The 19,167-nt window shown below is 55.2% G+C and overlaps 4 protein-coding genes across 7 annotated transcripts in view; 1 reads left to right on the top strand and 3 right to left on the bottom strand.

Moving 5' to 3' along the window:
- Positions 1 to 88: 88 nt before the first annotated feature.
- Positions 89 to 5,924, bottom strand: NDUFA4L2 (NDUFA4 mitochondrial complex associated like 2). 2 transcript variants are annotated; one of them, XM_054663141.2, is made up of 7 exons: positions 3,374 to 4,337; positions 2,991 to 3,099; positions 2,429 to 2,880; positions 2,215 to 2,338; positions 1,779 to 1,867; positions 935 to 995; positions 89 to 805 (listed from the first exon to the last, which is right to left on the bottom strand). In XM_054663141.2, exons 3-7 carry the CDS (start codon positions 2,593 to 2,595, stop codon positions 749 to 751), a joined length of 498 nt encoding a protein of 165 aa, XP_054519116.1. In that variant the 5' UTR covers positions 2,596 to 2,880; positions 2,991 to 3,099; positions 3,374 to 4,337; the 3' UTR covers positions 89 to 748. The 2 variants fall into 2 exon arrangements, with proteins under 2 accessions (XP_054519116.1, XP_063642546.1); XM_063786476.1 differs by lacking the exons at positions 2,429 to 2,880; positions 2,991 to 3,099; positions 3,374 to 4,337 and adding an exon at positions 5,864 to 5,924.
- LOC134807528 (uncharacterized) lies at positions 3,585 to 8,677 on the top strand. The gene is made up of 3 exons (XM_063786178.1): positions 3,585 to 3,834; positions 4,244 to 5,397; positions 7,703 to 8,677. The coding sequence occupies exons 1-2, from the start codon at positions 3,585 to 3,587 to the stop codon at positions 5,302 to 5,304; spliced, it is 1,311 nt and encodes a 436-aa protein (XP_063642248.1). The 3' UTR covers positions 5,305 to 5,397; positions 7,703 to 8,677.
- Positions 8,642 to 17,574, bottom strand: STAC3 (SH3 and cysteine rich domain 3). 3 transcript variants are annotated; one of them, XM_509158.8, is made up of 12 exons: positions 17,445 to 17,574; positions 16,011 to 16,077; positions 15,481 to 15,748; positions 15,146 to 15,243; positions 14,556 to 14,628; positions 13,239 to 13,336; positions 10,329 to 10,395; positions 10,100 to 10,149; positions 9,721 to 9,806; positions 9,499 to 9,550; positions 9,272 to 9,409; positions 8,642 to 9,094 (listed from the first exon to the last, which is right to left on the bottom strand). In XM_509158.8, the coding sequence occupies exons 2-12, from the start codon at positions 16,074 to 16,076 to the stop codon at positions 8,996 to 8,998; spliced, it is 1,095 nt and encodes a 364-aa protein (XP_509158.2). In that variant the 5' UTR covers position 16,077; positions 17,445 to 17,574; the 3' UTR covers positions 8,642 to 8,995. The 3 variants fall into 3 exon arrangements, with proteins under 3 accessions (XP_509158.2, XP_009423354.1, XP_063642544.1); XM_009425079.4 differs by having other exon boundaries at positions 16,011 to 16,170; positions 17,445 to 17,534; XM_063786474.1 differs by lacking the exons at positions 15,146 to 15,243; positions 15,481 to 15,748; positions 16,011 to 16,077 and having other exon boundaries at positions 17,445 to 17,535.
- R3HDM2 (R3H domain containing 2) overlaps positions 17,539 to 19,167 on the bottom strand; it is a 184,961-nt gene continuing 183,332 nt past the window's right edge. Inside the window, exon 26 of the mRNA XM_063786424.1 lies at positions 17,539 to 17,643. Coding sequence (XP_063642494.1) covers positions 17,624 to 17,643 — 20 coding nt within the window. The 3' untranslated portion in view covers positions 17,539 to 17,623. The remainder of the gene's footprint in view (positions 17,644 to 19,167) is intronic.

The following is a 19,167-nucleotide window of genomic DNA, read 5'->3' as shown; positions in this document are numbered from 1 at the left end:
CGCTACCACAAGGACCCCCGGGGCTGCAGCCTCCTCTTTCTGTCTCTGATCAGAGCCGACACCTGACGTGATTAGCAGGCGCAGCAAATTCAATTTGTTAAATGAAATTGTATTTTGCCCACGGCTGCTTCTGTTTGATCCCTGGGGACAGAGGGGAGCAAGGGAGGGGAGCGGCAGGGGGAGGCCCAGGTGTGGGGCTGGAGGGGGTACTGGCGGCAGCGGGAGGCAGTAGGCTTGGGCAGGGGAGGAGTGCGCTGCGCCTCAGGAGGCAAAGGTGCCCCAGCCTGGGCAGGCCCTGGACCAGCCCAAGCTGAGCAGCGCCGCCCCTGGGCTGGCTCCCAGAGCCTGGGCTAACGTGGAGCCCGCCACGTCGCTTGGCACTCAGAGGCCCCTGCTTCTTGTTGGCTCACGTAGGCCACGCTCAACACGTAGCCTGTGCCACACCCTTCGAGGCCCGGGTAGGAGGGCAGAGGGGCTGGTCTGGGCTCTTGGTGGACCCCTGCTGGTGCTGCCTGCCTCCTCCTCCCCCACGTGGGACTCAAGCCAAGGGTCAGAGGCGCTTCCGCTGCTGGGAGCAAGGGAGGAGAGTAGGGGTGGAGCAGCCTCCCCTCTGCGTGGGAACCCGGCCTGTGTAAGCAGTAGCGGGACAGGGTGGCCGGAGTGATGCCTTGGGGCCTGCGGGGAGGAGTGGAAGAAGTGGATGGGCTGGCTGTCTGTGGCTTGCATGGCACTGGCAGCCCAGCCTGGCTTAGAAGTCTGGCCGGTCCTTCTTCAGCTTCTTATAGTCAGTGGAAACTGCAAGGAACTAAGAGGAGAGGGAAAGGGGGTTGCGCTGAGTGCCCCAAGCCTCCCTTTGCTTCTAGTACGGGAGTTGTGGGTGCGAGGACCAGGAGATAAGAGGATGGGGGGCAACCCTAGAGCCATCGAGAGGTACCTTGTATTGGTCATTGGGGCTCAGGCGGTTCCAGGGCTCCGGGTTGTTCTTTCTGTCCCAGCTGTGGAGCAGGAGGGGGGAGGGTTAGGGTCTCCTCCCTGGGACCCAGAACTCTGTAACCCAATTTGACCCCCAAGCTCCACCCGGAGGCTCTGGCCCCACCCCAGTACCCCTGCCTCCTGCCCTGGGGGTCCCATTTCCCAGATACTGACAAAGGAACGGTCATATTAGCAGGTGCTGACAAGTGAGACAAGAAGCCTGTCACCATTGTCAGCATGGGGCTGCGTGACAAACCGACAACGGAGCCCAGGGACTCCCACTTGCTGCCTGCCACCCTAGGTTAACCCTAAGAGCAGAGTCGTGGGAATCAGACACAGATCCCAAGGGGCTGGGTTTCTGGTGATGTGCCGGGAATTATAAAGCCATGGGTGCGCCTTTCACTTCCGGACCCTCTCCGCGGCCGGGTGTGAAATCTCCGCCCCACACTGGTCCCCAATGCCACCCCCAGCAGCTCACCCGGCCACAACCCCAGTGCTCTGGTGAGGACTTAGAGGTACCCAAAAGCCCGAGCCCGCCGCTGGCTGAGCGGCGTCGTCATGGCAACCAGGCCGGGAGAGGCGCGGGTTCCGCATTTCAGGGCGGGCCACGCTGAGGAGTGAGCGGCCAGGTGGGCTGGAGGGGATACGGGGGTCTCCCAGGTCAGCAGTGGGCTCCAGCCCTGAGATGCCGGTCGGTACAGTCGAAGGTGCATGCAGCAGGGCACGGGATCCCCACTAGGGCCGCCTATTTCCACCCCATCTTGCCTCACCCAGGCCCCCGTGAGCATCCCAAGCCGGGCCTTTACCAGACGTCGGGGCTGCGAAGGGCGAGTCGCAGCAAGTAGAGCGCAGCGCTGCCCATGCCCAGGCAGATTAAGCCGATCATCGGGATGATCTGCGGGGAAGAGGGAGAGCACTTTTGGGGTCAGCCCTCTCCCCGCAGTTCCCAGTCACCCTTTACAAGCTTTTCTGCCCACCCCAACCCCACCCCGGGTCTGGTGCTCCCTCCCTGGAATCTCCTACAACCATATTTCCTGGCATGGTCTCCCTCACCCTACAGCGATCCTGTCCAAGGTAGTAGATTTGTGGGACACAGGGACGTTTCGGAGAGAGACTGGGGCAACCTTAGGGGAAGAATAGGAGCGCTGAAGGACCTGGGCACAAGGCAAGGCATTGGGGGATTTGGAGGGTGGGGCAGCAGGAGAGTTAGGAGTTAGAGGTTCTGAGGTTCTGAGGACTCACCCCCGGATGTCTTTTGATCTGCCGGTAGAAGCGGGCCCCAAGACTGGCTCCTGCCATATCGTTGTTTTTCCAGTCTGGTCCTCTGCAGTGGCTCTGTCCTCTCCCTCCTCCTGGGGTCCCGCCCCTGAGTGGGGAGGGATCAGCCCAGCCCCAAGCAGCTTAGCTTGGCCCAGCCCGTGCTTCTTTGGACTCACCCCACCCCGACTTAGCTCACTTTCTCCTCAATTCCAGGCCCAAAGCCTGTAGGGGAATTGTCTGGGAGCCAAGTGGTTTCTGCTCTCCGACTCTCTCCTCCAGATGTCTGCACCTGGACCAAGGGACACCATCATTCTTGGGGCTTTTGGCATCTGAGGGAAGGACCTCAGTGGCATAGGACCCCATAAGATGTGGGAGGAGGCATGGCCATGGGACAGGCACTTAGCAAAATGCATGTGTGGAGTGTTCACAGGTGGGACCAGGAGGGGCTAAGGCCAGTGAGGGCATGTGCAGCACTTCCCTGACACCCTTAGAGCTGTCCAGGAGCGGGTCCTGAGAACCCTGGTTCTGTCCCCTCCACAGTGTAGTGGGGGAAGGAGGAAGACAGGCCCACACCGTAAAGCTCCCCCAGCCCCTCTTGTTCTGAGTGGTTTCTTCAGGTTGTGGTTGGACTGGAATTGCGGTTGGAGGCTGGAAGAACCAGGTGTATGTTAATCATGGCTCAGGATAGAATACGCCAGTTTATTTATTCTACCACAGTCATGGCAGTGGGGCTTGAGAGACTTGCTTGCTCTGCCTACCTGGGGTAGGGTAAAGGTGGGGCCGCCCAAGGAGGCCATCCCCTTCCTCTGGCTGTGGGATGGATAGGAAGGGAATGGAGTGGGGGAAACAGGAAAGATCGGACAGACGCTGAAAGAGAACAAGACACAGACACAGAAATGCAAGCGATTCCCTCCTGTCCTCAACCATCTCAGGTGTGTGCTATGCTGCTGGGGTGGGGAGGCTCACAGCCCCCGTCTCTGGGGAATTTGGGTCTTAGGGACGTAGGAACCGAGTCCTAATATCTCTCCCCACTCCCACGATAACCTCCACCACCCCCTCCCTCCTCGCAGCCGATCCTGCAGAGCACCTCCCCCTCCAGACCCCGCCCTGTGGAGGGCGCGGGCGGGAGCGAGCTATGTACCCGTCTCTGGGATCGTCGGGGTACAGGGAGGGAGAGGGCGCTTTCTAGGGTCCCCCTCCCTTTCCTTCTCGCTGATACTTCCGCTTCCCCTACTCTGACAAGCGCGGCTGTAATTAGGCTGCGGGGTCCCGGGCTCTCCGCCTCCCTCCGGCGGATAATGAGATAAAGTGTCAGAGACACGGCGAGAACAAAGAGACAGAGACTCGCTGCGATGTGTAGGGGGGGCGGGGGAGCGGGGCTGACGGGCTGTCAGAGCCTCCAGCAGCCCAGCCCTCCCGAGAGCCCGCGCCTCCAGGGCCCAGGAAGGGAGGGCGTGTCCTGTCACCCGCGCACCCCAGCCCTCCAGTCTCTGGGACCAAAAAACAATCCCAGAGCTCAAACTCGAGCGGCCGCACAACTGGGCTGCACATCTGGTTCTCTGTGGCACAGCTGGGGAGCCAGGACGCCGGAAGGGGCGCCTGGTCCTTGCGCCTTTGCTCACAGGCCCTCGCCTGCTTCCTTGTGCCCTCTGTTCTGAGTTCCGGTGACCCCGGCCAGGTCCCAAATTCTCCGTCGCGCTCCTTTTCCAGAGCCGCCGCTCTCCCTCCGGCCTTGGGCCTCCGCCCCGCTCACCGAGATGCAACGTTACATTATTGCCTCCGCTCCGCCTCTCCGCCACTCTCTGACCCTTCTCCTGCTTCTGGTCCCTGTCTCTGTGAATTTATTTCTAAGCCCCCTTCCATCTTTGGTTCCCGTCTCTGGCTCGTGGCCCATGGGGCCGATCTGGAATACAGGACTCCTTGGGTTCCGGATCCCATCTCTCCTCGCTCCCCACACTTTCCCACCACGAGGACTCAGGCCACGCTGGCCCAGCGGGGTGAGGGACCGCAGGAGTCATTAACCGCAGATTAGGCGCGGCCCGGGATCCCGCTGGGACTGGACTCCAAGCGCTAATCCGCACCAGGATCCCAATCCGCGCGCTGGCTGCACAGAGGGTCAAAGGCAGCGGGACTCAGCGGATCGAGCGTGTTGCAGGGGCCGTGGGCTCGGGCGCCCCCTGGAGGCCGAGCGGCCCCCAAGCTCGGGGAAGAGGCCTTGGGCACCCCCTGTCGGGCAGTGCCGACCCTGCACTCCCGGCGTTCGGGCCGCTAAGTTGGTGCCTGGAGTGTCCGTCCACGCCCAGCCCGTCACTCCGCCACTCCCGCCGCCAAGACAGTGGGTCCCGCAGCCTCCACTCTTCTGGTGTGAGATGGGACCGGAGGGCGGAGAGGGGACGCGGAAGCTCCTATCTCTCCAGCCACAATCGGCACCCAGGGTTCAGGCGGGTTCCTCTTCTGGGGTTGGGCATCCTCAGATGCCTGGGGGCTGGGGAGGCGGGGGCTTCATCTCTGCTTCTGGGCTGCAGATTCGAGATTGCCCTAAGCCCTCTGACCCGGCCTGTCCTAGCCTCTGGCTGCCCTTCTTTCTGCCTCTTGTTCTTTCTGCCTTCTGTCTGCTTCCTGTCTCTGGGTATGTCCATCTCTCTCTTCCCTATTCTGGCTGTGTCTGTCTGCTCTCCCTCTTGCTGCCTTCCCTACCTGGCTTTGTCCCTCTGCATCGGTTTTTCTGTGTCTCTTTGTGTCTCGCTCCCTCCCTCCACATCTCTCCATCTCACTGTGTCTCTCTTTACTAATGCCTCTCTTTGTCTCTGTCTTTATCTCTGTCTCTCCCCAACCCCACTCCCCAGCTCTATTCCTATTCTCTGGGTTGCTGCCTCTGGGGACTGCAGCAGCCCAACAGGGCAGCCCGGAGATGCCTCGGGGCACTGCCCGGGGTCCTCCTCCTGGTCACCTCCACATGCCCGTCAACTCCGCGCAGCGTTGATCTTCCCGCTGCGGCTGTGGGACGTGGAGGGGCGCCCGGAAAGGAAGACACAGGGCCCAGCATCTGCTCGGGAGCCCCAGGGCCCCTGACCCCCTCTGCCATTATTAAGGGCGCCGGGTCCCGAGGCACCGAGATGATCATGATTGCATCAGCCAGACAGAAGCGGAGCCGGGAGCTGCGCGGTGAGCGAACGAGTGAGACAAAGACGCCCGCGCCATCTGTTTATGCAAAGCGCTCTCCGCCGGGGACCCCGGCGTCCCGGCTTCTGGCCGGGCTTGGGGCAAGGGTCATAAGCCCATTCCCACCCGGCGCCCCCACCGCGCCTTGGCTTCCCCTCTCCTCAGCACCCAGAGGGGCCGCTGGGCGAGCGGAACGGAAAGGGGGCGGGGGTGTTGATGTGATTGGAGCGGACGCGGCTGTTTCTTCAATAATGGATGGAGATGATGCGGTCGGCGAAGCCGAGCTGGCCGGGAGAGGAGAGAGGAATAGAAATGGGGAAAGGAAGGAGTGGGGGCGGGAGACTCACCCCGGCGCGCGCACACACACACACGCGCGCGCGCACGTGCGTCACACTGTCATTCGGATACACGCCGCCGCGCGGCTCACACCCAGGCACACGCCTACGCACTGTCACCGAGACACACATACCTGCAGGCGGAGACGCGATGGCAACACACACTCCCCGCTGGCTCTTCCTGATTTTCACACATACACAGACCTGCAGGCGGAGACGCACGGAAACGCCCCCACGCGGAGGCACACCCGGGCAAAATCACCCAGATGGGAGCTGGGGACGGGGAAGTGGACAAACCCGACAGATATAGACACACTCAGGGGCACAGACACACACCCGGGCACAGAGTCGGACACACCTGGGGCTCAGGTAGACACACCTCACATACCCAGGGAACAAACGGACACACACAAACCACACGCCGGAGATACAGACGTCCATAATTGCCAGGGGCACGGAGAGCCCACCCACGCCCACTCAGAGGCTAGCACACCTTAGCATATGCAGGAGTTGCCATCTGTGCCCTGCGGGGTGGAATGTGGCAGGGAGGTCGTCAGGGTCTCCGGAGCAGGCCTTGTTAGCCTAGCAGTATGATGAGGTCTTGGTGACAGGAGGCGCTTGGGGCTGTGGACTAGGAGGCCCGTGCACCAGGGCTTAGCTGTCTGCAAGCTTCCTTGACTGGCCCCTAGGGCGGGTAGCGCCGACGTTGGGCTGCCCCTGAGCAGCAGACCCGGCGGACCTCACTGACCCAAATCGGGCAGTTTCGTGGAGGCAGAGCCTAAAGGGAACACTGGAGCTGCACCGGGAGATTCTCAGGATCCCCAACACTGCTGCTGGTGGGGTTTATAGAAAGGGTCACTCTGTACTCTGCCTTTTCCCCCCGTGCTGCCCAGTCTTCCAACTTCAAGGGGCACGTGTGTGTGTGTGTGTGTGTGTGCGCGCGCGCGCTGAGTGGAGTGGGCAGTGGAGGAGGTTGGGGTGCCGGTTGTCTTGTACCCTAGTACCGGCCCTTCCTCGGATCTGTTTTCAATTCAGTCTGCTCCTTGGCCCAGACTTATGACCTTTGCAGCATGCGGCAGTATCATCCATCACCCAGGCGCCGCTTAGGGGGATGGAGGGCGCTGGGAGCTCACATAGGGTCGCTGTCACGCCTGCCGCCCTCTCTGGGGACCTGCTCTCCGGCCCGCGGGCCAGGGCTTAAGAGTCTTGGTGAGTAATGACGGGAGGGTGTGACCGTGGGGCTCGATCGGGACACTGGGTCACATGTCCCCACCCCTGGTACCCTAGCACCCCTCCTAGTTCAGCACAGCCTGTTTCCCCGCTTTTCCCGCCCCCCTTCTCTCGGGCCCTTTGCTTAATTTCCTATTAACTGCTGATAAATCCAATTAAACCGCCGCTCTAATTAGGGACAGCTGCCGGCTCAGTGAGGCTAGGGAGGGGGGCGCCCCCCGAGTGTTGGGGGAGAACAGCCGCTCTCCCTGCTTCTCGGCATCCGCACACCAGCATTGCCGCCCAATGAGCCAGTAAATTGGTTTTGCCTTAGCATTGGCGGGGGGCTCTCGAGGATCTCGGGGGGCTCTGATTTTGAGTCCCTCAGACCTTGATGAATAGAGACGACCCGAGCCCTCGCGGTCCCTCCCCTCATACATTCCTGGTAGGTGGATTTCAAGGAAGGATAAGGACAGAATGCTTGATTTGCGTGTGGTTGGTGTGTGTGTTTGCCTGTGATCTGTTCCTATTCCAGCTCAATCGCGATTAAAGGGGGGGTCTTCTTTAATGACTCCGCCCCCACCCCCTCAGGCATCCGGGACCGTCAAGGGCAAAGGGAACAGAAAACTGAACCCGGTTCTGCAGAGTCTTCTTGTGTGCTTCCCTACCCCCATCACACCTCAGCCTTCTGGAAGGGGGGCGCGCCCGTCCCAGGCCTCCTCTTCCCCAGCCCAGCTGAGCCTCTGCCCTCCCCCCGCCAGCAGCAGATGGTGCCCGGGCTCCCGCTGCCAACCTTGCTAGGCGGTGCCAACCTCAGTCCTGGCAGACAACGGGCAGACGAGAAGAGGAGCTCCTGGCTGGCCAAGCCGACCCTCCCCCACCCGGCATCGAGCTCAAGACCCCCCCACACACGCCTGCCCCACTCCAGCGACCACCCCAGCCTGCCTCTCACTGGGTCCGCTCTCAGGTCCCCAAACTCCTCGTCTCCTTCTGCTCCCTTCCCCACACCTTCCCGCTCCTCGCCACCTGCCGCCCTGACCAGGGCCGGCGTATTTGCATATTTGCATATGCAAATAATAACATTTGCATACGGTGCTCCGCAGGGGTGTCTCCGCGAGAGCCGGTTAGCTGTCTGCCCTCCGTTCTCACTCGGTACCTGTCGGAAAGGGTTAGGGCAGGGGCCGCGCGGGTGGGGTTAGGCCCCCGGCCTAGCTAGCTCGGTTCTCGGAGGACTTGAGGAAGTGTTGCCATGGAGACGGCACGCACCCCACCCCCTCCCAGGCCCAGGGTCTCGGGCTTGGTGTCTCTGGTTGTCTCCCCTTACCCACCCTCCACCCCCTCCCCATCCCTCGCTCTCCAACCGAGATCTTGCATCGCCCCCTGGCGGCCTAGCTCGGCGCCAAGCCAGATTCCGAAATGCAAGGGGCTGCCTGCGGCTAAATCGCCAAGAGCAAGGGGGGACTTATCCTACTACAAGATCCTGCTCCCAACCGCTGGGGCGCGGGGGCGGCGACTCCAGCCCTGCGCTCCCCTTTCTTTACTGACTACAGAGGCCTCACCTGGCGGGCGCACTTCCCACCTCCCGCCAACCTCAGCCCAGATGGGTCTCAGGTTACCCGATGGTAACGAGGCGGGACAGCTAGGGAGGATTCTCCACCCCTCCGCAGGCCCTCTCCTCAACCCCAGTTAAATAACAACTTTTCTAAGTTTTGTCAAAAGTTTAATAAATTCGCAACATTCGACAGTTCGCCCTCCCTCGCCCCCGCCCCCCGCCCCAGTCCCTGGCTCCTCCTAGTAGATACGCGTTTTTTTCCAGCTCTTGCAAGCGGGGCCTGAAAGGTTTCGGGTCCGGGCTGCTCTGGGCAGCAGGTATCCGAGGCCCCAGGCTGGGGAAGGGGGCGAGAACCAGTCCCTTCCCGGAAGCCCCGTCGCGCTCAGGCGGGCCTTCCTACCCCTCCTCTCCCAGCAGTCCCGTTGCTTTCGCCCCCCTCCCCAAACTCCACTGGGCCCGCCCAGAATGGGGTGTGGGTGTCTCCCGCTTGCAGGCGCCCGCACGCCTAAATTTCCTCTAGAAAGTCGGTGGGAAACAGCCCCACCTTGCGGCCGGTGTAGACCTTGACGTAGCCGCCCGCTTCGTCTCCTTTCTGCACCACGATCTAGAAGATTAAAGGATCAGAAGTAGGAGAGGAATCAAAGGAAAAGGTAGGAGAGGACAGCAGGGGAGCCGGGGTTTACAGGGGCTCACCCTAGTCTTATTAATGGTTAAGCTCTCCAAGGAGTGTGGTGGGCTAGGGAGCATTCAGGCCTGGGATTGGGTTGGGGCAACAGCCTACCTGGTCCTTCTTGAGAGTGATCTGCCCTATCTCGCGGTTCCCCACGAAGGATCTCGTCACGCGGTGCACACGTTCTCCAGCCCGGACCCGAATGATGAAGTTTGGAGGGAAAAATCCGACCTTCTCCCCGATTTTCCCCTAGGGAAGACAGTAGGGAGAGTCCATCTCTCAATGTCGGGTTCTGGACTCAACCCACACTCCACCCTAGCCCTAGCCATTTCTCTCACCCGCCACCATTCTTCATTGGAGTCATCAATGACTGTGATCTTCTCTCCTGGCCTGGGAGGGGAAGGGAGGGGCCTCACTCACATAGCAGGTCCCCTGCTGTGCCCCGGGTCCAGCATCAATAGGCTCCAAGCCCTGAGTCCCCCCTTTTCCTTTCCCTTGGGGGAACCCAGCTCTTTCCTCTTCACTCCGCAGTACCAGCCCCCTGCCCCAAGGCCTCTCACGGGAAATCCAGATCGTCCTTCTCCAGGGCTTTGAACCGATAGAGAGCCACAAAGTAATGAGACTGCTGGAAGCCAGGCTGCTTGTGCTGGGGGTGAAAGGGAATGATGAGTCTTAGGGCTCCTCTACCCCACACTGAGGGGCAGGATTCCAAGGCAGGGACATTCACCACACACTCTACACTCCAACTCTCTTCTAGGTCCCTGAACTGAGAGAAGTGTTTTGGTTGTGGGTGGGTGTGCAAGGTGATGGAGAGTGTGGGTCAAAAGTGATGGGAAGCCTAGGAGTTAAAGAGTGAGCTTCTGCCAGGGCCATGAGTAGTGGTGTCAGAGCTGGGTTGGGGAGAGAACTGGGTTCCTTGCAGGGAGGAAGGATTCTTACCTTGTCATCAGGTGTCTTCTTCTCAGCCTTCTTATCCCCTTCAGGGTTTCCTGGGATAGGAAACACCAACAAATTGTCTGTCTCCTGGAGGGCAATTCTTATTCTCTTACCCTTTTATGGAAGGGCCTCGTCTATCCAAAGCTGGCCTGCCCTTTGCTCCTCCACCCTCTGTTCCACAGCTGAGCCTCTGATCCTACTCCATCTCTGGATGGAGGTGGGTAACACTCACCATCCTGGGGTTTGCCTTCCTCTGGTCTGGCCGACTCTGGCTCCTCCTCCATCATGGCTGCTAGAGGCTGGAGGGGGCACCAGAGTTAGGGAGACGCTGTCTTGGGAACACATGCCCTGGCTGTCTATAATCAGGTCAGAGAACTATAGAATAATGGGATCTCAGAGATCTCAGAGTTGGAAGAGGCCTTGGAGGAAATATCTAGTTCAGCCATCTGCCTAATGCAGGAACTTTCTTTTTTTTTTTTTTTTTTTTTGAGACGGGTCTCCCTCTGTCACCCAGGCTGGAGTGCAGTGGCGCAATCTTGGCTCAGTGCCAGCTCCGCCTCCAGGTTCACGCCATTCTCCTGCCACAGCCTCCCGAGTAGCTGGGACTACAGGCGCCTGCCACCACGCCCGGCTAATTTTTTGTATTTTTAGTAGAGACGGGGTTTCACCGTGTTAGCCAGGATGATCTCAATCTCCTGACCTCGTGATCCACCAGCCTCGGCCTCCCAAAGTGCTGGGATTACAGGCGTGACCCACCATGCCCCGCCATGCAGGGACTTTCTCTAAAACATCCTATCAGGTGGGTCACCCACATTCTGCTTGAATGTAGCTAAATAACAGGGAATTCACTACCAGATTCCAGGTCCTTGACTATGCTGTCAGCCTTTAAAAATACTCCAGTGTGTAAGTAAAAAGTGAGCAGCATGGCCAGGTGTGGTGGCTTATGCTTGTAATCCCAGCACTTTGGGAGGCCGAGGTGGGCGGATCACCTGAGGTTGGGAGTTCGAGACCGGCCTGACCAACATGGAGAAATCTCCTCTCTACTAAAAATACAAAATTAGCCAGGCATGGTGGCGCATGCCTGTAATCCCAGCTACTCGGGAGGCTGAGGCAGGATAATCGCTTGGACCCAGGAGGCGGAGTTTGTGGTGAGCCGAGATCGTGCCATTGCACTGCAGCCCAGGCAACAAAAGCAAAACTCTATCTTAAAAAAAAAAAAAAAAAAAAAAAAAGAGCAGCACAATTTTTATAATTCCCTTAAAAGAATATAACCCAAGAGTATGTTAGCCCTTCTGGAAGCAGCCATATCACGTTGCTAGTGCCTTACAAGTCATTAATTCACTCCATAGAAATCCCTTATCTGTGTCCAACCTCCATATCAACAAGTTTGAGGCCAGATTTCTAGTTCTGTTTTTTGCAGTTGATTTTTTTGATCAAATATGTACATTTATCTTTTCTTTTCCCTTCCTTCCTTCCTTTCCTTCCTTCCTTCCTTTTTTTTTTTTTTTTCTTGACAGGGTCTCACTTTCTCCCCCAGGCTGGAGTGCAGTGGCTTAATGCAACCTCCGCCTCCCGGGTTCAAGCGATTCTCCTGCCTCAGCCTCCCAAGTAGCTGGGATTACAAGCGAGCACCACCACACCCGGATTTTTTATTTTTATTTTTATTTTTGTATTTTTAGTAGAGACAGGGTTTCACCACGTTGGCCAGGCAGGTTTCGAACTCCTGACCTCAGGTAATCTGCCCACCTCGGCCTCCCAAAGTGCTGGGATTACAGGCGTGAGCCACCACACCCAGGATGAATATATAATTTGTAACTTCATTATATCTAAATCATGTTATAAGGCATCAGAAATCTCCCTCTAGCTGTATAATGCTGAAAGGACCTAGACTCTGGGTTTGCCACTCAACCAATTTTAGGAGTCCATCTAACTGTAACCATCATCCATACTAGTCCACCCTGGTTGTCCAGAAAGATATAAGAATATTCTAACAAATTCCTTGCTGAACTGAATGCAAATCTATGGCATTACCAACCTAGTAACCCTGTTACAAAAGGAAATGAGGTTTATCTTGGTCAGTAGCTTTGTGCCTCAGTTTCATCATCTGTAAAATGAACAGGTCAGACCAGATGATCTTCATGGATACTTGCATGGCTCTAGAATTCTCCAGTTACTTGGCATGACAAGTTCTCTTCCCTACATCCAAAAGCACAGCTCTTGCCTCTGTCACCTAGCAATGCCAAAGACTTTGGGCCTAGCCTTCAGGTGGTTGTGGTGGCTAATCTGACAATTTCAGAAGGAAGCTGAGAAAACATAATCTATGGCTGGAATTCTTAACCAGAGGCCCATGGTGAGCTGCAGCAGTTTCCAAAACCCCCTAAAATTGCATGGAAAAATATGTCTGTTGGGTTTTGTGCAATTTTTTTCTTTTCTTTTCTTTTTTTTTTTTTTGAGACAGAGTCTCCCTCTGTCGGCTAGGCTGGAGTGCAGTGGCACCATCTCGGCTCACTGCAACCTCCGCCTCCTGGGCTCAAGCGATTCTCCTGCCTCAGCCTCCCGAGTAGCTGGGATTACAGGTGTGTGCCACCGCGCCTGGCTAATTTTTGTATTTTTAGTAGAGACGGGGTTTCACCATGTTGGCCAGCCTGGTCTCAAACTCCTGACCTCAGGTAATCCACCCGCCTCGGCCTCCCAAAGTGCCGGGATTACAGGCGTGAGCCACCTCACCCGGCTTTTTTTTTTTTGAGATGGAGTCTCACTCTGTCACCCAGGCTGGAGTGCAGTGGCATGATCTCAGCTCACTGCAACCTCCGCCTCCCAGGTTCAAGTGGTTCTCCTGCCTCGGCCTCCCAAGTAGCTGGGATTACAGACACACACCACCATGCCTGGCTAATTTTTGTATTTTTAGTAGAGACGAGGTTTCACCATGTTGGCCAGGATGGTCTTGATCTCCTGACCTCATGATCCACCCGCGTCGGCCTCCCAAAGTGCTGGGATTACAGGCGTGAGCCACCATGCCTGGCCGAGTTTTGTGCAATTTTAGGGGAAGACAATCCATTACTTCTGTCAGCTTTCCAAATGGGAAAATGACCTGCTCCATGGGATCTCTGGGAGGGACCTCGTGGGGAGGTACAGTACTCACATTTTTCTTATCTGCCTGTCCCTTCTTCCGTTCCTTGTTTGCCATGATCACCCCAGTGCGCAGGGTTTCAAACACAGGATCATTGCGATTGGCAGCAGCTAATCGAATGGGAGGAGAAAGAAGACATTATTGGGAAGGCAGAGAAAGGCTTGGAGGAAAGGAAGGGAGAGGTGGGATTGAGTAGATGGATACCCATGTGTGTGTTGGGTGGCGGTGGGGGTGCTGCGGGGGAAGATTAGGGAAGGGTCAGCTAGGCAATACCCAGGACACCAATCTATAAAGGACTTTAAAAACATCACTGGTGATGTAAAGTGAGGGAGAAAAGTATTTATTAGAACTCCTTCCAGGCAGAGCATTATATGATGTTTGAAAGACAACTTTGCTTGCTTGGGAGCTGAGACATGCGCAGAATCACGATTCTCCTTCTAAGGAGACTGGGCCCTTAACTGCTGGCTTTTGTTCTGCTAAATGGCATGTGTAAGCTGAGGTGCTGCCACCAATAGGTTCTTCTTTTTCACCCATGCTCTTCACAGAGTTCAGCCTCTCCTCCAAATAAATGTTGAGCAAATTTGTCAAGGAATATGCTTTTAAGGGTTGCCAAATTATTATTATTATTATTATTATTATTATTATTATTATTTTTGAGACGGAGTCTCGCTCTGTCACCCAGGCTGGAGTACAGTGGCACAGTCTCGGCTCACTGCAAGCTCCGCCTCCCGGGTTTACGCCATTCTCCTGCCTCAGCCTCTCCGAGTAGCTGGGACTACAGGCGCCTGCCACCACGCCCGGCTAATTTTTTTGTGTTTTTAGTAGAGACGGGGTTTCACCGTGGTCTCGATCTCCTGACCTCGTGATCCACCCGCCTCGGCCTCCCAAAGTGCTGGGATTACAAGCGTGAGCCACGGCGCCCGGCCTGGGTTGCCAAATTATGAACCTGCCCAGGGTGCCTGCAGCCTTTGGGTCTTGCCCCGAGTCTGATATGACTCTGTAGTAAGGATGAGGACAATCTAGAATCCTTGTTCTTGCTTAGAAATGATTTTGCACACAAAGAGCACAGATTCTGAAGCTAGCAACTGAAGATTCCAGTCTTGGCTCTACCTCTTGCTAACTGTATGTAGTTGCAACTAAATCTTATCTCCCTCTGCTGTAAAATGGGGATATTGCCTCTGCATCCAAATGGATATAAAAATGTGAGGTTGAGGGAGAATTATGGGAAACAGAAAGTTTCTGTTTCAGAATTTGGCTCCCAAAGCTAGAGATGGCATGAAACCATCTCTAGGCTTGCCCATTCCCTCATGTTCCATAAAGGGCACTTACAGAGATCTTTGACACAAGCGTACTGCTGGTTGCTGTAGAGTGGGGAACTATAGGCCCGATGGAAACCAGGTGGCTGTAGGATGGGATGAGAGGAAGCATTAGAGGTAGCAAAGTAAGGTCCAGAAGCCCATCTCTCCCAGGAGTGCCCACCCTTTCTCAGAAAAAGAGATGGGCTGAGAAAGAAAAAGCAGAGAAATGAATGGGATGGAGGAGAGACCAGCAAGGGGTAGCTGGCTGGTGACATGTCCCCTCTTTTTTTTTTTTTTTTTCTGAGACGGAGTCTCGCTCTGTCACCCAGGCTGGAGTGCAGTGGCACAATCTCGGCTCACTGCAAGCTCCGCCTCCCGGGTTTACGCCATTCTCCTGCCTCAGCCTCCTGAGTAGCTGGGACTACAGGCACCTGCCACCACGCCCGGCTAATTTTTTGTATTTAGAGACGGGGTTTCACTGTGTTAGCCAGGATGGTCTCGATCTCCTGACCTCGTGATCCGCCCACCTCAGCCTCCCAAAGTGCTGGGATTACAGGCGTGAGCCACCACCCGTGGCCATGTCCCCTCCTTTCTACACCTTGCTCTCCAGAGCCTACTCACGATCTTGCCGAAGCATCTCTGCATTTCCACATAGGACTGACAGTGTTCATGGATGTTGGTTTTGCAGTTCTTACAGCGAAGCCCAAACTTGTTGTTGACTTGGGAAAGGGGGAGAAAATTCAGATAAGGTTCCAGATTGCCCTTTCCCTTTGTACCACTGCTGCTACTCTTAGGTTTCCTTTTCTGTCTGGGACCCTACTTGCTCAATCTCTAATAGCATTGCCTTACACCAACTCTAGCCACAGCCCATCTGCTACAAATACTCCTCTCCTATGCCCTCTCCCCAAACCTCTGCCTTCAATATCATACTCTCTTCACTTCCCTTCATGACTCACGAACAATCATCCGGGCACAGACATCACAGAACTTTGGCTTCTTGAAGAAGTGATCTTTGAATTTGTGGGGCTTATCGTTGACCAGCTTAGGAGGTTCTGGGGGTGTCTCCTCCTCCTCCTCTTCTTCCTCTTCCTCTTCCTCATAGATGTAGTAGATGGGCCCACCCCCAGCTCCCACTGCCTCCCCATTGGCCTGGGGCTCTGGGGGAAGTTCCATCTCCTTTGTCCCTGTAGAACCCTTCCTGAGTAACTGCTTTAGCCGCTGTAGCTGAGGGAGGGAGTGAAGAAAACCCAATGTTAAAAGGACTTGTCACCCTCTCTAGAGTAGGGGGGCGCTAGAGCAAACTAGACAGTTTTCTAGTTTCAGGCAAGGAATGTACCCCAGGATTAGGGGGGTATTGGTATTGGGGACTGCAGGTGCTGGCCAGCAAAAAATGAGTCACACACAAATGAGATCAATTTAAGCACTCTGCTTCAGCTGTAATGGCTTCCCAGCCCCCCACACCCAGTGGTCAGAGGCCCAGACTCACCCCACTTTGCCGAGTCTCTGCTGGGAAGGAGGGCTTAGGGGACTCCAGCACCTCCTTTTCTGTCATCCTGCAAGAGGTTGGACCCCACTATGAAATCTAATCCCTTTCATTCTTCTCTCCCTTTCTGTCCCTTGCAGTAGGGTGGTCCTCAAAGGGGAGGCTTTTGGAGAAATGTGATGAGAGATTTTGTTGTTGTTACTGTTGAGATGGGGTCTCACTCTGTCACCCAGGCTGGAGTGCAGTGGCGTGATCATGGCTCACTGCAGCCTCAACCTCCCAGCCTGAAGCGATCCCCCTACCTCAGCTTCCTGAGTAGCTGGAACACAAGGTGCACACTACCTGGCTACTTTTTTATTTTTTGTAGAGACATGGTCTTGCTTTGTTGCCTAGGCTGGTCCCGAACTAGCTCAAGCAATCCTCCTGTTTCAACCTCCCAAATTGTTGAGACAGGCGTGAGCCACTGCACTGGGCCAAATACAGATCCTTTGGCAGGTTTTATTAACAGATTTCATGGAGGTCTAGAAAAAAGCTCAACATGGCCGGGCGTGGTGGTGCATGCCTGTAATCCCAGCACTTTGGGAGGCTGAGGCAGGCGGATCACTAGAGATCAGGAGTTCAAGACTAGCCTGGCCAACATGGTGAAACCCCATCTCTACTAAATATATAAAAATTAGCCAGGTGTGGTGGCGGACACCTGTAATCCCATCCACTCAGGAAGCTGAGGAAGGAGAATCGCTTGAACCCGGGAGGCGGAGGTTGCAGTGAGCCGGGATTGTGCCACTGCCCTCCAGCCTGGGTGACAGAGCAAGACTCCATCTCAAAAAAAAAAAAAAAAAAAAAAAAAAAAAAAAAAAAAAGCCCAACAGACTAAAGAGCTTCCCAATTAGTTCCTCAAACTGATACTCATCCTTCCATCCTGAGGGGCGACCCCATAGTTTACAGCCCTTACACAGTGTTCAAAGCTGCATGGTTTACGTCATTTTCCTATAGGTACTTTGTTTCTCCTGGAAATCTGTGGGCAACAGAGATGTGATGCATACCTTCCCAGATCTCCTCTCTTCAAGAGGTTTAATGTGTGTCCTCGTGTGCACACAAGGAAGGATGGACTGGAGACATTTGTCCTCCCCTACTTTTTTCTTGGGCCCTGGGGGCCCTGTGCCTAGTTCTGTCCCAGCCTGCCTCAGGGCTCAGCTATTTTAAGTTTTCAGGGTAATATGAGCCTTTCCTTCCCTTACTACTTCATTCCCTTCACCCCACCCCCACCCCCACCCCCCGCTTCAATCCAAACTCATCCTAGAGTAGAATAATAATTTTACGCCTAAAACCCAAAAAGACTCACAGACAAGGAGAGAAATGAAGAAGCTGAGTAGATTATAGATCAGGGCAGCTGGGGTGAGCAGTCGTGGAAATCAAGAGGATGAAGAGGTAACTTACGTTCGGGATTCCCTAAGTCAGTCCACAGGCTGTAGAGGGAGCTGGGAGCCTCGAGGCCTTGATGGTGGTGCTGGGGAAAAACTGGTCCTCTTCCTTGGGGGCTAAGCCCCCCCAGTACCCCGTGTTCACACCAGCTACCCAGTCGCTATTTGTAGACCTCCTAGCCTCCTGCCTTGGTGTCAGGGCTGAAATGACAGGGCTGGAGGAAAGTGGACAGCTGAGAAACACAGCTGACACAGAGAAATTGGACACTGAGAGGTCTGGGGCAGGGCCGGACCCTAACTCCTCCCAACCCCCCAGAGCTGCTGTTCCTTGATTCTTCATCTAAGGCGAACAGGTGAATAATGGCTGAATTCAGGAAGGGACAGTTTCTGCTCATGCTCATTTAACATTTAAGGGGAGTTTATTTTTATTTTTCATTTATTTTTTGAGACAGGGTAAAAAAAGACTAATTTGAACTCATAGAGCTCTCCTATCAGCCATACTAGATGGCTTTTTTTTTTTTTTTTTTTTTTTTTTTTTTTTGAGACAGAGTCTTGCTCTTGTCGCCCAGGCTGGAGTGCAATGAAGCAATCCGGGCTCACTGCAACCTCCCAGGTTCAAGCGATTCTCCTGCCTCAGCCTCCTAAGTAGCTGGGATTACAGGCGCCCACCACCACGCCAAGATAATTTTTGTATTTTTAGTACAGATGGGGTTTCACCATGTTGGCCAGGCTGGTCTCGAACCCCTGACCTCAGGTGATCCGCCTGCCTCAGCCTCCCAAAGTGCTAGGATTACAGGTGTGAGCCACCGTGCATGGCTAGATTGCTTTTTATCTGTAGGTGGTTGGAGGAGTACTTTGCTATCCTGTAAGAAAGTGAAGAATATGTAGTATTGCTTCATTCCCTCCAGCAGCTCCCAGAGACATCTCCCCACCCTCCTTCTTGTAAAATTTTGTCCTCAGACTGAAGGGAATTACCAGGGCTATTAAAAAGGGCCAGTTAACACTGGACAGAAGCATATAGCTGCCACATAAGGAATTTTAAAAATCATTTCTAAGTAATGTCCCCTTCCTCATGAGAACTGCAAACTCTTAAAGGTAGGATGGCCAACCCTCACACTTCCTAAACCCTTTGGATTCCCTGATTCCATCTCCCACCTTTGATGCCTCAGTATATAACTGATGGATCAAAGAGACAGATGCCATTCTCATCTCACAGGGGTGCACCCTTCTTCTACTCTTTGGGCTGTGACATGGATGAAAGAGGAGATACTCCCATCTCAGGGGAGAGCAATTTAGAGGTGGCAATGCAGTGCTGCTCTATTCCTTGTATCTGTAAGAAATAAAGGACTGTGTTGGAGACTGGGTCAGGCAAGCTCCTGTAGGATCGTCGTTAGGGATACAGCTACTTGGACTCAAGAGATTTCCAGGGCAACGTGCTTTGTCATTCTCACCCACTACTTTTTTCTATTTAAGGGGGGAGTTTGAAAAGGGGGTGCAGGATGGTTCTGACTCTGCAGGTTCTTTAATGGCCCTGCTCTGACAGGCTGCAGAACAACAGGGCGTGCTTTGAGATGCTCTAAAGGAAAAGCTCCATCTTGCAGGCAAGATGACTTCTGCTCTTCGTCTTTTTTCAGCCACATAGGACAGGGACTGCTGAGCATGTTTGGATAATACAGCATCTTGGCACTGCGAGTTCAGTTGCTGTAGCTTTCATTGTAATAAACATCTGCTTCTGTCCC

Source organism: Pan troglodytes, chromosome 10 (genome assembly GCF_028858775.2).
Source record: "Pan troglodytes isolate AG18354 chromosome 10, NHGRI_mPanTro3-v2.0_pri, whole genome shotgun sequence".
NCBI lineage: Eukaryota > Metazoa > Chordata > Mammalia > Primates > Hominidae > Pan > Pan troglodytes.
This window is presented reverse-complemented; position numbering and strand designations above follow the sequence as displayed.